This window comes from Branchiostoma lanceolatum, chromosome 7 (assembly GCF_035083965.1).
Source record: "Branchiostoma lanceolatum isolate klBraLanc5 chromosome 7, klBraLanc5.hap2, whole genome shotgun sequence".
In the NCBI taxonomy this organism is placed as follows: domain Eukaryota; kingdom Metazoa; phylum Chordata; class Leptocardii; order Amphioxiformes; family Branchiostomatidae; genus Branchiostoma; species Branchiostoma lanceolatum.
This window is the reverse complement of record NC_089728.1, coordinates 11291055-11310332: the sequence shown is the minus strand read 5'-3', so window position 1 is coordinate 11310332 and position 19278 is coordinate 11291055. Positions and strand designations below refer to the sequence as shown.

Sequence of the window (19278 nt, the reverse complement as noted above, 5' to 3'; positions counted from 1 at the left end):
TAATGAGAATTCAAGTGTTGGTTTAGCACTTTATAAAATAAATCCTGAATTTCACCAAGGAACTTTTATCAAGCCTCCTCGATTCGGCTTGTGATTGCAGCTGTAAATGATGTTGACCAGAAATACACATTAAATGCTTGGCCATACCTTGAAAGATACAGGTAGCGGCTGTCCAATATTTGTAGCAATTATTCCCTACCCATTGTTTGGGATGAGGCATTATTGAATTTTTTTTAGCAAAAATTCATCTGGGATGTAACATTACCATGTCTTACATGCACTTGTTTCACTAACGTTTATGTTGTTCTCCAATGTTGGGCTGTGAAGCCTGTAGCTTCCCAACAGATTCAAGATGAAGTGTGGGAACTGCAATATCTTGAGAAGTTACATGTATTGTGCTTTTTAATAATGTATAGTTAACCATGTCCACATACACCCACACTAACACATTGATTTATTGTATACAGTTTTAAAGATCTTTACTTCTCAAAATCAAACAGCGTACATCGACATTGAACACAGTACTATCAAATATGCTAAAATGCAAGGTTTACATCATTCTATATGAAGTAGAGTCAAAATGTATTGGTAGTTCTTTTAACCTCCTTGGTGACAAAGTCTCTTTGCAGAATACACTTACAACATTGTCATAATGTAAAACAAGGAATAAGTGCATCTAATAATAAGAAGAATGGATGTACAACAGGTGCACACCAAAATGAACATGGTAAAGCTGGGATGATCTTGACTGAGCACATCTATACAAGTATCATGATAATGAACAGTTTTTCTGTTGATACAATTGATCCATGTTTGAAATGCATCTAGGTTTACTCATGTACTCTATGAGTTCAACCAGTTTCTATTCCTGCCTCTTCAACACCTGATGGTGGGGTACACCTTGTTACACTGTTCTTCTATATTGTCAGGAGGGGTCATACCAAACTTCCTGTACAGGTTTTCAACCCGTTCTTTCAGCTTTATAACCTTTCTCTTAATTTTCTTGAGACGTTTCCTTCTCAGTACAAACTTCATTCTCTTCTTGAGCTTCTTCAGCTTATGCTTGTTCATCTTCTTCCTGCGACGGAACAAGTCATTCCTACACTCTATGACAGTATCCTTGGTGGTGTCTCCAATGAAATCTGGGACGCCTGTTGGCTGCCTGTCTTCTACAGATGTTGGTTTCTGAACAGGGAGTTCATACACTGTCTTAACAGCAGGATCTGTTATGGTTATCTCTGGGAAAATAGCTGGCTGGGAGCTGGGAAGGTAGTACTGAAGTGTTAGCTTACACTCCAAGGGAGTGAGGGATGGGCTTTTGTGGAAAATCAAACTGTCCACAAGTACACTTTTTTCTGATGACATCATTGGGACCTTGACTTCAGACAGAATGTTATAATTAATGGCTTGTGTTGCCACTGATGGCTTTTCCTTTGGTCTAGGTACAGCTTCAGCAGAACTCCCAGGCACCATCAGAATGCAGGTACTGCTTGCTGGAATAACAGAGAACAGTCACATGTTTGATCAAAGAAATGAAACACTTGGCTGTATTGTCTTGTCTTGTTTTACGTTTTCCATAGGTTTATTACATTACTAGTACCACATTCATTTATTGAACTTTCAGACAGCTAGGTGGCCTATTCAATTCGAGCAAATAAATATTTACCAGATAAATATTGAAAAAGGAGAAAATGAAACTGACAGAGACTCACTGTTAGCAGCAATAATATGGGAGTAACGTTTAAACACAAACACTCCTTACCCTGATGTGTTCTGGCATTCCTATTGAACACAGTTGTGTTCATCAGACGCCTCCCAACTGTGCACTGCTTCCACATCCTCATACACAGCAGGGTTGCCATGGCTGCACTCTATTCTGGTCTGTATTGGAGAAAGTAATGACTTTAAATGGTGTTGAAGCTCCAATAACTCTTTTTACACGGCCATGATGATATTATCTAATTTTCGACTGGACACGGCCACGGGATCCGGGAAGGTTACGAGGTGCCCCCCTCCCACACGCATGTGCATGAGCTGTGCAAGCGAAAGAAAGGTCGTGACAGCTAGCTGGACTATTCGGTGAAACTGTTCAATGTTGAAAACGAAACATCAACCATAAGATTGTACAACAGCACAAGATTTGACTATTTTACCTACCTAGGGAGAAAAATAGCCTTTTTTCACCACCGTCTCTGTCCCATTTGTGCAAGTTCGGGGCAGACTATCTGACCAATCAGGGCTCGAGGTTATAGGTTGAATGATTTCAGACCCGCCTGACCACATGACCATTACGTCACTTCCGGAAACGATCACTTCCGTGTTGTTTGTTAGTCAGAGTCAGAACACCTGAAATACTTTCCGTGCTTCAACAACGCTCGTGGATAACAGGTCTAAGATTTGCACTGCATCCAGTGGACTATATCATTTCATAGCTTCATAAGCTGACACAGATACTACCTTCACAATGTCGAAGATGGACGGTAAGAGTCTACCTGACCGAAAATTCTACTCTACTCTACTCTACACAGTCTCTAAAATTAACTGTCATGTATGACCCAGAGAGTTGTCATGTCCGAAGACACTTCTGGCATAACTTATGGTACAGTAGGTTCACAGCTATGTGGAATTGCACTCTGTCTGCGTCTGCAGTTTCTAAGGAAATTAACCATTGGACGATTGAGCTTGTTACTCAATAGTAGTTTTAAAGTTAAATCAGATCAAGTAATGACTCAAAGCAGATTGTTCTTCTGGTGTATAACACAAATTAGATAAGACTTTGGTAATCAGGTATAAGATGAGGTAGAGAACAGCTTTTTGTTTCCCTGCTTCAAAATATGGTGGGGATGAGTTGCCAATATATAAGTTATTAGTATAATGTTAATTGTTATGATCTCTGCAACAGTGTGGTTCAAGCGCCACTTACTGACCAGTCTATTTAAACTGGTCCGGACCTTTTAGCCTAGTGGTAAGTGCATTGCAATTGGGTTTGTGTGCTGGCAGCCCGGGTTCGTTTCATGGCATGGTGTGGGAACTACAAAATGCACGAGGCGAGCAGTACAGTCTCCTGGCTAGACTGGTCAGTAAGTGGTGCTTGAACCACACTGTTACATAATCTCTTTTACCTCCTCCAGTCTATGTATTGCACATTCACACAGAATTATTTTCAGTATGAACTATGATTGTGTAATGTCTGTTGCTCACTCCTTTGTCTTTGTTTTTCAGAAACCCTTTTCCAGCTCAAGGTGAGGATTTTTTAATCATTGGTTATCCTACCAGTGTTGTTTCTCGTATTTATCAAACTGATGTCTGTTTCTATTTCTACTACTTAGGCAATATGGTGATTATCATCATTACTACTGTTTCATGAGAAAAATAACGAAGCCAAAAGTCCTCAAGATGCAATGTGTTATTTTTTACTTGAACAAGTTAAGCCCTAGATCACAAATCAGTACTATGTTCAAGCAAACCAATAACTATTGGAACAGGTTATTCATTACCACAGAATTTAATCTGTTCTTAGTACAGTGTTGTGCATTAAATTACCTAATGCATATGGTACAAACTTTTCTGATGTTGAATTTTTACCGACAGTTTACTGCCAAGCAGCTGGACAGGTTGGCCAAAAAGTCAGAAAAAGAAGAAAAACAGCAGAAAGCCAAAGTGAAGAAGGTATGTGCATGTCCCTTGTCGGCAAGAAATGTCAGTATCTATGAAAGAGTGTACAGTCAAACCTGCCTATAGCGGTCACTCAAGGGACTGGCCAAAATCGACCGCTATGGACAGGTGGCCGCTCTATAGAAACTGTTGATTTTGACCACGAGCAATAAGTGCCACACTGAGAAACATTTATTCACAAAACTATACATGTACAGTGTACAGTCAAACTTGATCTACCGACCACTTCCACAAGACGACGATCGCCGCTCAGATGACTGCTTTCGGCCGGTCTCGATTTTTCCACAAGCATATTATTAAAGTCCAAGTCAATCCGCCCCCAAACCGGAGCACATGCGACTTAAAATGTTGCCGAATTCAACCGTGTCATTTCCAATTGCGCGGTGACATTATTTATCGGCAAAAAATTGCGGAAGATCACGGTAAGATCAGCCTGTTTGGGTTGGATTCCTTGACGGCGGGGGAAAAACAAAATGGCGCCTGAGGTCATAGGGTCATTGGGATAGTCTACTGTAATGTAGGTGTGGGTTATGATTTTACTCTACGTTCAAATAGTACAATATGTAAACTTATTTCGTCAAAGAAATTCTTTGAATGAAGAGAACACATAAACAAAGAATTGATTACTTTAAAACCTTTTTGTAGAGGATAAAAGGCGTCTGTATAATTTATGACAAACTGCTCGCCCATGCTACTACTAGTGAAGTAACCCAAGTAAACAAAGCGTCGGCAACATGTACCGCGCACAAGAGGCTCTCTTTGTCTGCAAATTTCTGGCGTCTTAGCGGTTTTGGAAATTCAAAACCCTCACCAGGGGCAAAATAAAACCATAGGCAACATTTTCATGGGTAACACTGCTATAAAAAAAGTATAATGACAATATTTTTCGGCCGAGATTTGAAAGAAATCTTGCGGCGACCATGCGCCGGGACTGTTATCGGCAGTGTTTCCAGACCCGCGGGACCGAAAACCGTGTGGCCGCGACCGCGTTGGACAGTGACCACTATATACGAATTCTTAATGCTTACGTCAATGGGAAAAATCCAAGGGACCGACAAAAAGTGACCACTATGGGCAGGTGGCCGCTATGCAAAGGTGACCGCTAATACAGGTTTGACTGTATATCTTAAGTTATGGTACTTGTGATGCATTAAACAATGCACATGATAATATGCCCCTGGACAGTTTTTAGTACATGCACGAGTATATGATGAGAAATTGTGAGTGAATTTATTTCCCTAGGCCCTGCAGCAGAAGAACATGGATGTTGCTAAGGTTTATGCTGAAAATGCCATCAGGAAGCACAACGAAGGCCTGAACTACCTCCGGATGTCAGCCAGGGTGGACGGAGTGGCTTCCAGAGTACAGTCAGCTGTGGCAATGAAGCAGGTATGGCAGTGTGCAGGCTGGTGTAGTCTATGATGGTTGTATGTGTGCATGTACAACCTGCCACAAGACCATGTGAAGGTTGTCATATCAGAACAGCTTCAATGCCAGCAAGTGGTCCAAGTAATAAAGTAACGTAATATACTTCTGTGTACTGAGGCATATGCATTGCCTTTTATTGTAAGTAAATTAAGTGTCATGGCACAGGAGCCTGCTTGAAATTATCGAATGTTCCATTTTCTCAGGTTGCCAAGGATATGGGACATGTGACCAAAGCACTGGACAAGGCCATGGGATCCATGGATCTGCAGAAGGTCAGTTTATACGTATGAAGGTTATTAAAGCTAGTCAAAATCCTATTGTGTAATCTACTGTGACTCTATGGTTTGTAGCATATAGCAATTGAGTGAGTGTACCAATCTCCCTTTACAATGCTTTTCATCCTCAAAATCTTATGCAAATGACATGGTTTAACGCCCACTCGATTTTTCCCCACTCTTAGGTAAGCCAGGTGATGGAGAAGTTTGAGAAGCAGTTTGAAGACTTGGATGTCCACACACAGGTGTGTATAACCTTAAGCAAGAGTTCATAGACAAGACATGTACTGCAAGTTTCTGCATCCTGATGTTGCATTCAGTACTAGTAGTATTGTTTTGATCATGAATTCTCAATTTGAGAGGTGCCTTGCATTCAGAAAGGAGTCATTTTCTTTTCTAACAAACAAAAATGTTGATGTTTTTCCTCTAGACCTTGGAGAGTTCCATGGGAACTGCTACTACACTGACAACCCCTCAGGACCAGGTCGATGACCTCATCAAGCAGGTGGCAGAGGAGAGTGGCCTGGAGGTCATGACCCAGCTGGAGGGGCTTGGGCCTGCTCAGGAGTCCATCGGAGCCAGCAGCTCAAAGACACAGACACAGGAGGACCACCTGTCCAGAAGGTACCACTAAATATGTCAGGGTTTTATGCCTACTAGTAGAACATAAATGTGTCTGTGTGTTTGCATTCCAGTTTGTATCCCTGACTTAACACATGTGCGAATGCTTGTGTCCATTTGACTTAGTAAGTTGTCTTTTTATCTTTCAGGTTGCAGGCACTCCGGAATTAAATCAAGTCAGTCGTCATGATACAGAGAGGTGTTCAAGATAACAGCATCATTTTAAAGCTGAGATTACTTGTATAAAATGATAGCTAAGACTAAGGGATACAGTCATAGTTAGTGATATGTACAGTTTATGTCGTTTCAGTGTGTACACATGATGCAAGCGCTAGGTCAGATAGAAATGCTCCTTACAGCTCCTGGTTATAAGGTTTTGCAAGGCATTATATATCTATCAACAGGTGGGTAGGGGGAGTTGCACTACATGTATATGAAACTTTTGAAAGTAGAAGTCCTAAGTGAATAAACTGAGTTATTTGGAAACTTTGGTGTGCATTGTAAAAGACACTGATCCCTGTAACATTTTAAAAATAATTGGTTCTATCCCAATTAAACATGTATGTCAGTACAGTCAGCAATAAGAATAATTCTGATGCACAGACCAAACGCCCTATCTTCTTGTCATGATTTTTCTTGTAATATAGGTTGAATACACAAAATGAGATCCTATTAATATTGCTTGGTACATCAAGTGGTGTGGCTTGTGAATTATTATTCATGAGTCCTAACTTTTATATTTGATAGGAATAAGTACAGCTTTTGACTTTTTGTATGTCTTACAGAATATACTTGCTACATTGTGTAATTGCAAGGAACGACACTGAGGACTTGCTTCTCTTTTTTAAATCATTAAAATGGTTTTGATTACTACAGATCCCAAGAGATGAAAGGGTCCTAGGGCCTGTTTTATTTTAGTGTTTATTATATCAGTTAAACGTTAACCAAAACTTATCAGTGCCAACTACGGCTGCTATGCTACAAGTGCAAGGTGCACAAAAATCATCTCTTTATCTGTGAGCCCCAAAAATCATAGAATGTCCAAAGAAAAGAATAAGTCCTTATTGTACATGTACGATAGACTAACAAATCAAGACAAAAGTTTCCGTGAGTGACACACGTTCCAGTTTCTATAGAACATTGCTTTTAATTCTTCTATATGATGCACATAAATTGCCATGAGAGAAGTAAAGATGATGACGGTATGATCACAAATACAAATCTGCAAGTCACCTTCCTTCAGCATTATCTTCCTCAAGGAGTTGTTTCTTAAACACCTTATACTTTTCAAAAGTTTCTTCAGTAAAACTTGACGAACAACCAGTATATTATATTCACCTTCATATGATACACAGGCTTACTTCATCCAGCAAGAATGTTAAGCATGATAGCCGTCCATACCAGCTTTATACATGACTAAATATAACATCATCAAGATAGCCCACCATCACTTATTGATGAAACTTTTTGTTGTTCGAGACCTAAAAAGCTTTGTTTCACTTTAGATGACTTGCATAAATGCATCAGTTATCCATATAAGTCCTACTCTACGGAGTCCAACTGGCTTGTAAACCCCACTCTGCGGAGGACATGGCCCGTAGTCACTGCTGGCTGCAGAAGCCACCTAGTGCTGCGACCACTTGATATTCTTCAGGTCAATACCCTCCTGAACCATCTCCCACAAGGGACTGTAAAATAACGTTCAAAATGTTGTACAAAATGAACTAAGATTCCAACAATATTCTGCAATATAAAGTTATCGCCAATGCACAAGTACATGTACCATATTTTCCCAGTTAAAGAGATTTGTTTCGTTTGTTTTATTCCAGTCGCCCACCTGAGTTAATCATAACTTGGTACAACAGAAGCATAATTAACACTGAGAACAGTTGGATGATTTCATTATCCATCAACTGACTGAGTGTCTTTGCAATGCGTGTTAGCAGAAGAATAACCCACAGGTGAGCCTATGGTTTGAACAAGAGAGTTGTCTCACCTCATCTCCCGCAGTGCTGTGACATGCTTGATAGTTTTCTCTGCAGTGTAATCCACTTCCTCTTCTGTTGTAAACCGCCCAATGCCAAACCTACAATGTTTCATGACAAGTTTGAGTTTGAGTACAGTTTCTTGTCAAGTGGAAAATAAATTGGAAATCCACTGTCTTATTATGACAACCATGACTACAAAACCAAAATACATCAAAGATTACTGTCTTTGTGAAAGGGAAATGGACATGTATAGACATCTATAGTCTCAAAAGCACATCGTAGTGGCCTTATTTCTTTACCTGATGGAGGAATGCGCCAGGTCTTCATCAGCTCCAATGGCTCTCAACACATAGGAAGGTTCCAGCGATGCAGATGTGCAGGCACTGCAGTAACAAGGAGGCAATGATGTTTAAAAACAGTGTGCAACCAGCGGACACTGGCTTTAGTTCGGGGACCTGTTAACTCTCTAATTTTAAGACATGCATGCACTGCCATTGATGCAATGCCACTAAAAATATCTATGTGCCAGATAGTCATAGAGACTGAACAATAGGGTAGCACCATACCTTCCTGAAGACAGGGCAATGTCCTTCAGTGCCATCAGCAGGCTCTCTCCTTCCACATATGCAAAGGACAAGTTCACACAACCTGTTGGAGCAAGAATCAGATGTTTGTCAGTGTGTTACACCCAGTTTCCATTCCTGCAGCTAAAAGAAAACTTGCTCAATGCTTGCATCTGTATCAGTAATTCTAGGTCAGATTTGACAATTCAAAGAAAGTTGATGTTTGAGTGACAACCCACCAGGATAGGTTTGCTCCGAGTCCCCATTTCTCACCACCTGGGGCAGTGCATTCATGATCTTGTTGATTAGACGCTCAGACAGGGCTGTGATCCTCTCATGGTCATACTGCAGGACAAACAGAATGAATTACAGACGAAGCCACTTAATTGCACCTCGGATAATCGCACCTTCCATTTAATTGCACCGAATCCCAATATCCAAAACCGGTCCCCATTCACTGCATTGTTAGTGACTCCGCATATCTGCACCGTGCATAGTCCAATGCCGGATAACTGCACCAATTTTTTTCAAAAATCCTCGACAAGTTAACTGAAAAGGTGCGCTAAATTCGGCAAACGCGGTACAAATGAGCCGATACCTGCCGGTGTAAAGGCGCAATACCGCCAATATGTTTAAAACTGTTTTGAGTAACAAAAGAAGGCGGTCTCCATTGACAGTTACGTTGATAGGAATCGTATGGGAGGTCCCGGGCGGGTCACCCGTAATCAGTAACCAAGTTTTAGTTTCAATTCCTAGTTTCATGGCGGTACATGATTTACGTAAATCGACAACTGCGCTGTACGTAATGTAACACAGAAACTGTTATCCCATGAGTGGCATGACGATGTTTCAGAATGCCTCCCCTGTAACATTACATGTGTTGTAATGCGGTAGATCGCATGGAAAAATGAAAGAATGCAAAATCAAAACAGGTTCGTAGCCATTTCTTTATTTTCAGCAAAGGGTCAATAAATAAAGTTAATAACTGAATGATTTCGTCTGTTTTCTTTGTGCTAGTGTTTCTGACTAACAATACACCCCCTCGCCCATGGTGGTGCGGTCCAGCTGGGCATTTCGCATAATTGCACCAGCCGGATAATTGCACCAAAAACGCTGACAAATGGGTAGTGCAGTTAAGCGGATTCTACTGTACTTAGACGAGAAATAGATCAACTTTGCAGAAGTTTCAGAGCAACCTAGCAAAGTGTGCAGAAGGACATTGTCTCCTGACTGCTGTACTGACCTCCATCTCCTGCTGTGAGATGCGGCAGGCTGCCCCCAGCCCCACAGCCAGGGGTGCAGGCACAGTGCCACTCCTCATGCCTCTCTCCTGACCACCTCCACTCTGCAGGGCTTCAATCCTGACCCGAGGTCTGCGTCTGATGTACAGGGCTCCTACACCTGTATGAACATTTGACATGTTCACAATTCATTGACAAGGATCACTTGCAATGATATGGTCTTCAGTTTCACAGAAATATAATATATTCTAAAATCAAAGTGAAAAAAATTAACCCTACCTTAAAAAAACTTTTCCATGCTTGCAATAAATCTATATTTATATTAGCTACAAATATCAGATTCCCATCACCACAGGAAGCATTATCCAGCCCATGATAGCACCTCCCTTGCACACTATTCCATAACAAAACAGCAAGGTTGTCTGACCCTTTGGCCCATATATCTTGTGGCCACTGATGGACATCAGGTCTATCTTCATGTCGTTCACGTCTAGTGGAATCTTGCCGATAGCCTGGGCAGCATCAGTGTGGAAGAACACCTTCTTGGACCGACACATTTCACCTGCAACAGAAAGACATGCCCAACTTTCACTATCAACACAAACAAGACTGACTTCAACATTCCAACTTTCATGAGAAACCTGCAGTGATAATAGGTATTAGCTACAAGTATTAGCCACAAGTACATGAAAGAAAAGAGGTTACAGCCAACCATAGATGACAGAACAATATCACACCAACCTATTTCCTTGATGGGCTGACTAACTCCTATCTCATTATTGACAGTCATGATGGACACCAGTGATGTGTCAGGTCTGATGGCTGCTTCCAGTTTCTGTACATCCAGAGACATAAATCTGTCATGTTACAATGACACATGTTTTTAACACATGGCAAATCTAATAGGCTTAATGTAAAAATTCCTTTAAGATGTACTACAGTGCAGCAATGTCTCCAGGACCCATCCCTCCATACCGCTTTTTGGGACAAGCAAAAAATTTACTCTCTGTCCATCTAAAAAATCTGAACATCATGAAATGAAACTGATGTTTATTTGTAAGCTTTAAAATGAATGGAAGATTTATCAATGAAAATCAACAACATGGGCTCCCAAACCATGAGTGGGACTGACAAAATTTTAAAGCTGTAGACAGCCCGGCTACAGTGATTTTTAAAATACCACCTGGTAGTGGTACAGTTTATCATGGTCCAGTCCTTACCTCAAGTTCAATGATTCCATTGGGTTTGACAGGTAGGTAGGTCACATCAAACCCCTCCCCCTCAAGGGCCCTGCAGGAGTCCAGCACACACTTGTGCTCCTACATTGCATCAGAAAGAAAAAAGAAAGTACTGTTACTGCATACCTGGTACTGTTAATAAATACACACAGTGTAAATATACAGGAATAAGCAGAGTGCGGACAAGCTTTTACTTACAATCTGTGTGGTGATGACATGTTTCTTCTTACTCTTGTAGAATCTGCCCACGCCCTGCAGAACAAAAACAAGTTAGAAACTAATAGTAGTAATGTTAAACATGAAACTGACATTCCCATAAATTTTAGACGTTTGAAAAATGTTTTGAAAACTATATTCATCTAGGTTTACAAAATCTTGTAAGAACTTGACAGACATACAACATTACAGCAGGCTACACTGATCAATACAAATAACAGGTATTGCATTCCTGGTAAGTATTAGTCATATGCCACCTTCATAGACTATCTTAACACTGATGAAAACAGTTATCTACAGTACTAGTAGGTGTAAGTATTAACCTTGACAGAGATGTTGTTGGACTCTGTTGCTCCACTAGTGAAAACTATCTCCCTGGGGTCTGCACCAATGATGTCTGCAACTTCCTGTGGGAGATAGAAAGTCAGCAATCAACACCTGCAAGCTCTAATATTTGATTACAGGCACTTTTGAAAGAACAAAAACTGTCAGAAAAGCATGACAGGCAGATGGTGATACTTACAATGTGATCAACCAAAGCTATAAACTGCAGAACATCACATGCACAATACTACCAGAACTTGTGTCTATGATTACTGACATATCGAGTCAAGGAGAGTTCTTTTAACCTTTCTGGCTTCCTCCACTGCCTTCTCTGTCTCCCAGCCGTATGCATGTGTCCTGGAGTGGGGGTTGCCATAGTAACCGACAGTGAATGGCATCATTGTATCCAGCACTCGGGGGTCCTACAGAAATGTCATCATTTTCATAATCATTAGTGTCAACTTATGAATCAAGTTAGATCCAACAAAACTAATAATCAAAAGACAACCTTGTTCCTAGGTTATGTACTTGAGGGTGTTTGGTAAATAGCTTTCAGCATTACTCACCAGAGGAGTGGTTGCCTGTGCATCCAGGTATAATGGCCGCATCGTATCTCCATTGTCTGTTCCCTTGACGGCTGAAGAAAATTATATGGAGAGGTAGTCAGCATGACTGAAGGTTGAAATATGTCCTAGTTTCTACTATTTCACATAATGGTACATTTATTACTAGCAGACTCTAAATAGTCTACAGCAGGGCCTGTTATCCCAAGAAGGTTATACAATGAGGTTCAAATAAAGATAGAAATCTTCACATTGTTAGATTTATTTCTATGGATTTATGATGCACATAATTTCATAATTTCAAAGATGTACAATGTTAATCATAAACTGATAAAGGTATTCGAAGTATGAAGAATGTAACATGCTTGTTATTGTACTTTTTTTATTACGTTTCTGGTGATGCGATGATGATCCTTACCTGCTGCAGCCTGTGCTGCGTCAGCAGACGAACTTTTGGTCTTCAGTCCTCTGCTCACATGTCGCCCTCCCACCCTCAGCGCCTGCACGGACGTTCGGCACGTATTCGACAACATGACTAGTCTGTAGAATGGAAAGGATAGAAACTTCGCTTTCAGAAATGCGGTTGAGATTGTTAATAATCCACTGTACGTATGCTATGCTGCGGCACACTCCCAAACGGCAAGACCTTTTGTTACGTCACTATCTGTTTTGTAAGTCCTGGGATGGTCTCTCACCAAGGTTGTAGAGCGAAAACCAGAATGGCACTGTTTATCAAAAAATCGTACCACATCTAACGAGTCGTCAACATGAACATATTTTGTTAACATTGAATTATTCTACCGCTCTTAACCATTGAATACTATGGATCTAAACAATACATGGGGGAATGAGAAACCCTTAGAACTTAAAACACCAGTATGAGATATTCAGGTCACCCTGAAAGGTCACCGTCAAAGAGGACTACCATCTTGTTTGTACGGTGGATCAATTTCACTAGTGTCCTGTTTGTCTTTTATCTATGATGAAGGGGATTTTCACAGGACAAGTGACCCAATGTTTCATATAACGACGTCGTTTGAGAATGTCAGCGTTCGCCGTACCCGTGCGCCGAAGGGCCGTTCTGAGCGGACTAGGACGGCTCGGGTGGCAGGTGAGCATGAGGGGGAGGGGCGGCGGCAGTACAACTATTTTCCTTCACCATTCTCGCACAGTGTGTTCATCAGTAGTACTACAACAACAGCAACCGGGAGTTTTCCATCATGTTCACCGGAGCAGCCTCGCCAAGCTGACGCCGCAGCAGGTCACCAATGTCCTGAGAGCCAACGATGCCTCCTTCGTCATGGACTTCGACAGTCCTGTTCATCGCTTTGACAGGTGATCTTTTATAGCTGTCATAATAATCGATTTGTTTCCACATTGACGTCAGTCTCAGTGATCTACAATATCACTTTTTTGACTTTACATTGTTATAGATTATGATTTGCATAGTGAAAACTAACTTCCTAAGAAAAAATGTTGTTCATTACAATTTGATTAATGAAAATTGACAAAAAATACTGCACACTTATGTGTGCTACCGATGTTATAATATGAATGAATTTCATTGCAAAACAATTGTACAAGGCACAAAGTATGGCAAAAGGGACAATATATATATTCGTGTCTCATATCTTTCAGCAATCAGCTGGGTTCCAACAGCCCCATGGAGGACAGGCGTGCAGCAGGCAGGTGTCTGTACTCTGGAGACATGCTCTTTGGAGTGTTCGATGGCCATGGTGGTTCTGCCTGTGCCCAGACTGTGAGTGAGAGACTTCTAGACTACATCGCTGTCTCCCTCATGGACTACAAACAACTATGTGAGTACAAGTCATCCATGGAGTCTTCTACAGGGCGTGCAGAGGCTGTGAGACGGTTTAACTTCGCTAACGACTACTCTTTACAAGAAGGAGCAAGGCGTTACACAGAAGCGTTGTACAAATTTGCACGGGAGGTTCTGGCAGCCTATGATGAAGAGGCAGAGGCAGCGGATTGTTTAAGACATGCATTTGAAAGGCTGGACGAGGACCTTTCTTCCGAAGCACAAACAAAACTGCCAAATGGGCAAGTCAACTTTGAAGCCTTACAGGCTGCATACGCAGGTGCAACAACAGTGGTTGCCTATGTACATGGAGCTGATTTGTACATAGCCAATGTTGGAGACAGCGGAGCTGTGCTAGGGGTACATAACGATGATGGCACTTGGGAACCAAGACCACTATCCTCTGACCACAATGCTCTCAACCCTTCTGAGATACTTAGGGTTAGAGGAGAGCATCCGAGAAGTGAGTCAACATTTGTGGTCAAGGGTGGCCGGTTGCTAGGATACCTACAGCCTCTAAGGGCATTTGGTGATGTTAAGTTTAAGTGGAATAAAAGGTTACAGATGGAAGTGCTCAACACTGCGTACAATAAGAACCTGATACCTGTCAACTACTACACTCCGCCATATCTTACTGCCATGCCAGAGATCACGCATCACAGGTTAACTAGCAATGACAAGTTCCTGATCCTAGCCAGCGATGGTCTCTGGGAACCCATGATGAAGCATACAGCTGTGAGGCTTGTAGCTGAGCATCTCATTGGAAACCACAAGGGTAGACTTCACTTTGACGGCATCAAAACGCTGGGGGATATCAGTGACATTCTGAAGAAGAGACGAGCTAGCCACTCCTCCGAAGTGATGGACCAGAATGTCACCACACATCTGATTCGTCATGCTCTGGGGGGAACTGATGATGGAATCGAACACAGTAAGCTGGCCACCATGCTCACGCTACCCGAGGAGATTGTACGGCTGTATCGTGATGACATCACCATCACTGTCATCTTCTTCAACCACGACCACATTTCAAGCTTGGAATGAATCATCAGTAGTTTCTTGTTGAAGGTTTTATTGTCAAGAGGGAGGACGTTTCTGTGTCTTACTATGCATGCATACCCAGTACCTCTTTTGAACTTTATTTGGGCTGTTTGATCTTATTGATTATGGATAAGGGATCTTATTGCAGATTACCAACTGTATTATGGTGACAGCCATTCGGTTCACACTTGTTCTTGTGGCAGAAAAACAAAACATTTTCTAGTTAGCCTGATATTAGTCCATCAAAAATTGAGAGAATGGAACTTGACTTTGCATATACACAACATTTTTCCATTGATGAAACTGTTTTGCAACTTGCAGTGTGGCAGTACATATTTTAATGCAATCTAATTCATCCATATATAAGCTCTTTTAGCCTTCGTCAGTGTCTGCCAAAGTGTTATTATGTACATGTTCCATCAAACTCCAGTATTACTGTAATTGAGCAAATGCAGGACACAGTACACAAATACTGTTTCAGCAATAATCAGACTAGAATTTTTTAATATCTTGAGGATTCAAACCTAAGAATGGTTCAATGTACCCGGGTATTTTTTTAATGTATCAAATGTAATGTGCTGCTGGGTGTAATTAAGTACCATATTGCAATTGTACTACTGTATATCATGTGTTGACTTAACCTGTACACAGTGCAATAGTCATATTTCATATTTGTACCCTACTGTCCATAATGTAAGTAGTAGCCATGCTGGAGTCTATGGTCAGGAGTAATCTACCAGTTTCCTGCAGTGATTTTCTGTATGGACTGTGGACATTCTGATTGTTGCTTCAAGCTTTGATACTTGTGAAAGTGCAAAATGTATATAATCCTTTAAAAAAGGTGAACCTCAAAGTGTGGCAATGCTCTAAATGTTGGCATGTGTGAAGAATTATATATAGATCTCTTGAATCAGGAGTATACTAGTTTGGGCTGTTTATTGTTATCATCTCATTGTAGCAGGCTATACTCAGGAATATGACCATAAAATCTACAATGATTCTTGCACAGCTCCTATGTATAAACCAAACTACTAGTATTACTGGCAAAATAAAATCACTACGACTAAAATCAAGGTTGTAATTTATTTCTGGAGCAGTGACAGCAAAATAACGATCAACCAGTGGCAGTCACTGTTAGCCTGAGTACCAGCCTTTTTAGCTTCCGTCCGCTACCCTAGCTCCGCTGCGCTACCCAAGCTCCGCTGCCTTTTTAGCTTCCGTCCGCTACCCTAGCTCCGCTGCGCTACCCAAGCTCCGCTGCCGGCCACGAGGAGCGGAGCTTGGGTAGCGTACGGAAGCTAAAAAGGCTGGCACTCAGGCTAAGTCACTGTAGATTAACAGCGAATGAGGGAGTGTACAGGATATTTGATTTTATCCCTGCCCTTGAGGTCGTCCAGTTCCACAACAGCAAGGCACTCCACTATATTGGCCTGCATGCTCTCCATCAGCTGACAGGCACCGGCCATTGTTCCTGTATATGGGGAAAATGAATTGATATTTGGAGAATGGTGGGCTAGTACCACTAACGGAAGAAGATTGGAGATTTTAGGGAGGAGTTCATGTCCCAAGTTGTCAACGGTAAATGGAAAAAATGTATCCAACTTGTAGACTAAAACATATAGCAAACCTCGACAAGCAAGGTTTGTTCAAGTGACGTTCTTAATTACGTACGTTTGAAAAGGTGCAGTCTTCAGTTGTAGTTAAGGAAAGATTTCAAATGACCACACTAACCTCCTGTGGCAATAAGGTCATCAAAGATCAGCACATTCTGGTTTGGCTTTATTGAGTTCTTTTGCACCTCAACAGTGTCCTGCAAAACAAAACATGCAAACTTTGTTGTGATTTTACATCAAAAATTCCAAATGCAGGTACTTGTACTGCTAAAATACATGATGCAGTTTACAAATAACACATGACATTAGCCAATACTAGTACCAGAGGTGAGGCTGTCTAACATGAACATTGTTTTGCTGTGAAATTTTTGTCTGATTGACTGGGCCAAAATGATGTCTTCAAGTTCAACAATTACAGCTAAACAGCCTGGATGGTATTGTGGTTACTGAATACTTTTCTCCAAAATCAATGTCATTTCCAAAGTCATTTCTGAATTCCTGATGCTTTGATATGAAGCCAACTTCATAGTGACAATAAAAGTGGATTTAAACTAACTGTACTCCAGAGAGCAGCTGGGTCTATAGATCTAAAATCTGATGTTACCTTTCCATATTCCAGTGTATAGGAACACTTCACAGTTTCCCCCGGGAGCTTGCCTGCTTTCCTTACTGGTACAAATCCACAGTTGAGACGAAGAGCCAACAGTGGACCAAAAAGAAATCCCCTGGCCTCCAGCCCTGAAAGGATGATGATTAGTTTCTCCCTATTACCAAGGATGGAACTACACACATTTGTAGAAATCATCATGAGCAGAGCTCTTGATAATGAATGCAATGTCAAAAGGTTCCACCATGTACTGTTACTACAGCCTATGTAGTAAAAGGTGCGTAGTCGCTGTTGGAGTACCTCTGAATACAATGAGTCATGAGGTTGAACTTGATAAATGGCATCAACATCATATCATGTAAGTAAAACATTGTAGAACCATTTCAATGGAAGTGTACTGAAAAACACAGAAGAACAGGGAAACCAGAAATACCCTAGGCACAAGAGTACTCATGAACAGTGGGTATGACAGTAATATAGCCTTACCTACGACTACATCCACTTTGATTCCTGATTCTTTGATATGCTCTTCCAGGAGAGCTACGGAGTCTGAGAACACTTCAGGGTTCTGCATGATTGGCATGATGTCCCTGTGAAAGACATAATATGTTGTAATATCCCTATAACCTCCTTGCGGCAATGTCTATGAGGGTTTTAATCAATCAATCAATCTGATTGAAAGCTCCATGCCTTGAATTAAGTCACCAGCAACATCATATCATGATCTGTGTGATGTGGGCATACTGTGTCCCAGTATTTGGGTATCAAAATAGAAATGAAATGTTTTCATAATAAACAATTTTCGTGTCTCTTGTTGCTAGCAAGATGATAACAATGTATTATTACAACATAAAGTCTTGATATTGTGTCTTTATGTATGATAAAAAAATAACGTCAGCAGTGATATAATTTCCATACAGCTTTAAGTTTAATACCAGAAAAGGATGCCGGGTTTGGGGAAGTCTGGGACGGTCGGTATGTGGGCCTTTAATCTGTCAATCCTGGCCTGTTTGGACTGGACATTTTCAGTTGCCATGTTGTCTGAGTCTGAAACACAAAATTAATGTCATTAACTTTAAATAATTGATTATTCATACATATAATATAAAAGTAGATATTCTTTACATAGTCGGTACACTTTTATACACGCTCCCGATCTCGTAACCAGTTCTTCAAGAACTATGGTCTTGTAGTAAGTTGTACTGTAACGTTAGATCAAGGATTGTCATGGCTTTGGGGAGGGGCGAGGTGTTAAAAGTTACTAAAACTTGAGGCTTTACCTACCTGGGTCGGTAACGGGAAGAAATATACCTTTCTTCGGAACTTATGTCGATGTAAGTGCCTGGTCTGGAACGCGTAGATCGCAACTTTGTACTGACAAGGCCTACTCGGCGGTCCCTACTCGGCGTGGGGAATATCGGACTTGACGATCACAGCGAAGCGTGTAAAGTCTAGCTGACGGGTCACAGTGCAATGACCTGATTTGACCTCGTATTGTGTTGACGCCTGCTTACCCAACTAACCCAATGTGATTTGTGACTGCAGAAGGTTGCAGCCTTTTCGTAGTGGCTTCAGTGAATCTCCCCATTCACTTCTACTTACTCTTAAGAGCCACGCTACCAGACTTGCATTCGGTACAACCTGAGTGTATAAAGTAAGGTGCTTGACATGGTCCTCTCCACAGACACATGCTAAAAGATCAAGACCTTCATACATGATCAAGTCCACATTTTCTTCTGATCAACCTATTTTTATTCCAGGCTCAATTTTGTACATCTAGAAAGAATACTTAAATGGGTGTGTTGTACAACATAAACAGCTTGCTGAACCTTCTACAGGCACTTAAAGGACACATTTGTCATATCATCCAACATCATTCTGTTTCTATCAGGCTATTTCCTGTACACTTTTGCTTTTAAGTAGACTGACATGAGCTGTTCTTTTAACCTCATAACTATTACTTAAAATTGGCTGAGTTGCAGTACAAATTGGTAGCACTAAGAATTGTGTGTAGTAACATATAAAAAGGCAATAGCTTATAGATTTTATGTATTGTCAGCTGCAGT

At 41.1% G+C, this 19278-nt stretch overlaps 5 protein-coding genes across 8 annotated transcripts; 2 read left to right on the top strand and 3 right to left on the bottom strand.

Moving 5' to 3' along the window:
- Positions 1-453: 453 nt before the first annotated feature.
- LOC136439273 (small ribosomal subunit protein mS38-like) lies at positions 454-2272 on the bottom strand. 2 transcript variants are annotated; one of them, XM_066434593.1, is made up of 3 exons: positions 2158-2272; positions 1763-1881; positions 454-1493 (listed from the first exon to the last, which is right to left on the bottom strand). In XM_066434593.1, the coding sequence occupies exons 2-3, from the start codon at positions 1860-1862 to the stop codon at positions 877-879; spliced, it is 717 nt and encodes a 238-aa protein (XP_066290690.1). In that variant the 5' UTR covers positions 1863-1881; positions 2158-2272; the 3' UTR covers positions 454-876. The 2 variants fall into 2 exon arrangements, with proteins under 2 accessions (XP_066290690.1, XP_066290691.1); XM_066434594.1 differs by having other exon boundaries at positions 2154-2258.
- A 28-nt stretch (positions 2273-2300) lies between these two features.
- On the top strand, positions 2301-6874 carry LOC136439274 (charged multivesicular body protein 1a-like). Its single transcript, XM_066434595.1, has 8 exons — positions 2301-2480; positions 3223-3242; positions 3592-3669; positions 4918-5064; positions 5307-5375; positions 5564-5623; positions 5809-6002; positions 6149-6874. Exons 1-8 carry the CDS (start codon positions 2465-2467, stop codon positions 6168-6170), a joined length of 606 nt encoding a protein of 201 aa, XP_066290692.1. The 5' UTR covers positions 2301-2464; the 3' UTR covers positions 6171-6874.
- A 246-nt stretch (positions 6875-7120) lies between these two features.
- Positions 7121-12797, bottom strand: LOC136439265 (cysteine desulfurase-like). Its single transcript, XM_066434582.1, has 14 exons — positions 12551-12797; positions 12136-12206; positions 11875-11991; positions 11569-11652; positions 11228-11281; positions 11012-11110; positions 10533-10626; positions 10219-10353; positions 9794-9951; positions 8790-8895; positions 8554-8635; positions 8287-8370; positions 7996-8085; positions 7121-7687 (listed from the first exon to the last, which is right to left on the bottom strand). Exons 1-14 carry the CDS (start codon positions 12663-12665, stop codon positions 7624-7626), a joined length of 1353 nt encoding a protein of 450 aa, XP_066290679.1. The 5' UTR covers positions 12666-12797; the 3' UTR covers positions 7121-7623.
- A 141-nt stretch (positions 12798-12938) lies between these two features.
- Positions 12939-15908, top strand: LOC136439263 (pyruvate dehydrogenase [acetyl-transferring]-phosphatase 1, mitochondrial-like). Of its 2 annotated transcripts, XR_010756508.1 has the most exons (3): positions 12939-13467; positions 13771-15713; positions 15847-15908. XR_010756508.1 is itself a non-coding variant. In XM_066434580.1 (2 exons), the coding sequence occupies exons 1-2, from the start codon at positions 13175-13177 to the stop codon at positions 14993-14995; spliced, it is 1518 nt and encodes a 505-aa protein (XP_066290677.1). In that variant the 5' UTR covers positions 12939-13174; the 3' UTR covers positions 14996-15908. The 2 variants fall into 2 exon arrangements, 1 of the variants encoding a protein (XP_066290677.1); XM_066434580.1 differs by having other exon boundaries at positions 13771-15908.
- Positions 15909-16061: 153 nt separating this feature from the next.
- LOC136439276 (adenine phosphoribosyltransferase-like) lies at positions 16062-18702 on the bottom strand. 2 transcript variants are annotated; one of them, XM_066434597.1, is made up of 6 exons: positions 18524-18702; positions 18148-18259; positions 17699-17802; positions 17210-17343; positions 16724-16802; positions 16062-16463 (listed from the first exon to the last, which is right to left on the bottom strand). In XM_066434597.1, the coding sequence occupies exons 2-6, from the start codon at positions 18246-18248 to the stop codon at positions 16327-16329; spliced, it is 555 nt and encodes a 184-aa protein (XP_066290694.1). In that variant the 5' UTR covers positions 18249-18259; positions 18524-18702; the 3' UTR covers positions 16062-16326. The 2 variants fall into 2 exon arrangements, with proteins under 2 accessions (XP_066290694.1, XP_066290693.1); XM_066434596.1 differs by having other exon boundaries at positions 18497-18701.
- Positions 18703-19278: the final 576 nt, after the last annotated feature.

Excerpts from the sequence above, each read along its gene's own strand:
- LOC136439273 (XM_066434593.1), bottom strand. The coding sequence starts at position 1,862 with ATGGCAACCCTGCTGTGTATGAGGATGTGGAAGCAGTGCACAGTTGGG. Across the intron at positions 1,494-1,762 it reads GAATGCCAGAACACATCAGG|CAAGCAGTACCTGCATTCTG; the intron begins GTAAGGAGTGTT and ends CTGTTATTCCAG.
- LOC136439274 (XM_066434595.1), top strand. Across the intron at positions 5,065-5,306 it reads CAGCTGTGGCAATGAAGCAG|GTTGCCAAGGATATGGGACA; the intron begins GTATGGCAGTGT and ends CCATTTTCTCAG. Across the intron at positions 5,624-5,808 it reads ACTTGGATGTCCACACACAG|ACCTTGGAGAGTTCCATGGG; the intron begins GTGTGTATAACC and ends TTTTTCCTCTAG.
- LOC136439265 (XM_066434582.1), bottom strand. The coding sequence starts at position 12,665 with ATGTTGTCGAATACGTGCCGAACGTCCGTGCAGGCGCTGAGGGTGGGA. Across the intron at positions 12,207-12,550 it reads CGCAGCACAGGCTGCAGCAG|CCGTCAAGGGAACAGACAAT; the intron begins GTAAGGATCATC and ends AATTTTCTTCAG. Across the intron at positions 7,688-7,995 it reads ACAGCACTGCGGGAGATGAG|TCCCTTGTGGGAGATGGTTC; the intron begins GTGAGACAACTC and ends GTTATTTTACAG.
- LOC136439263 (XM_066434580.1), top strand. The coding sequence starts at position 13,175 with ATGTCAGCGTTCGCCGTACCCGTGCGCCGAAGGGCCGTTCTGAGCGGA. Across the intron at positions 13,468-13,770 it reads CCTGTTCATCGCTTTGACAG|CAATCAGCTGGGTTCCAACA; the intron begins GTGATCTTTTAT and ends CATATCTTTCAG.
- LOC136439276 (XM_066434597.1), bottom strand. The coding sequence starts at position 18,248 with ATGGCAACTGAAAATGTCCAGTCCAAACAGGCCAGGATTGACAGATTA. Across the intron at positions 17,803-18,147 it reads AAACCCGGCATCCTTTTCTG|GGACATCATGCCAATCATGC; the intron begins GTATTAAACTTA and ends TGTCTTTCACAG. Across the intron at positions 16,464-16,723 it reads TGACCTTATTGCCACAGGAG|GAACAATGGCCGGTGCCTGT; the intron begins GTTAGTGTGGTC and ends CCCCATATACAG.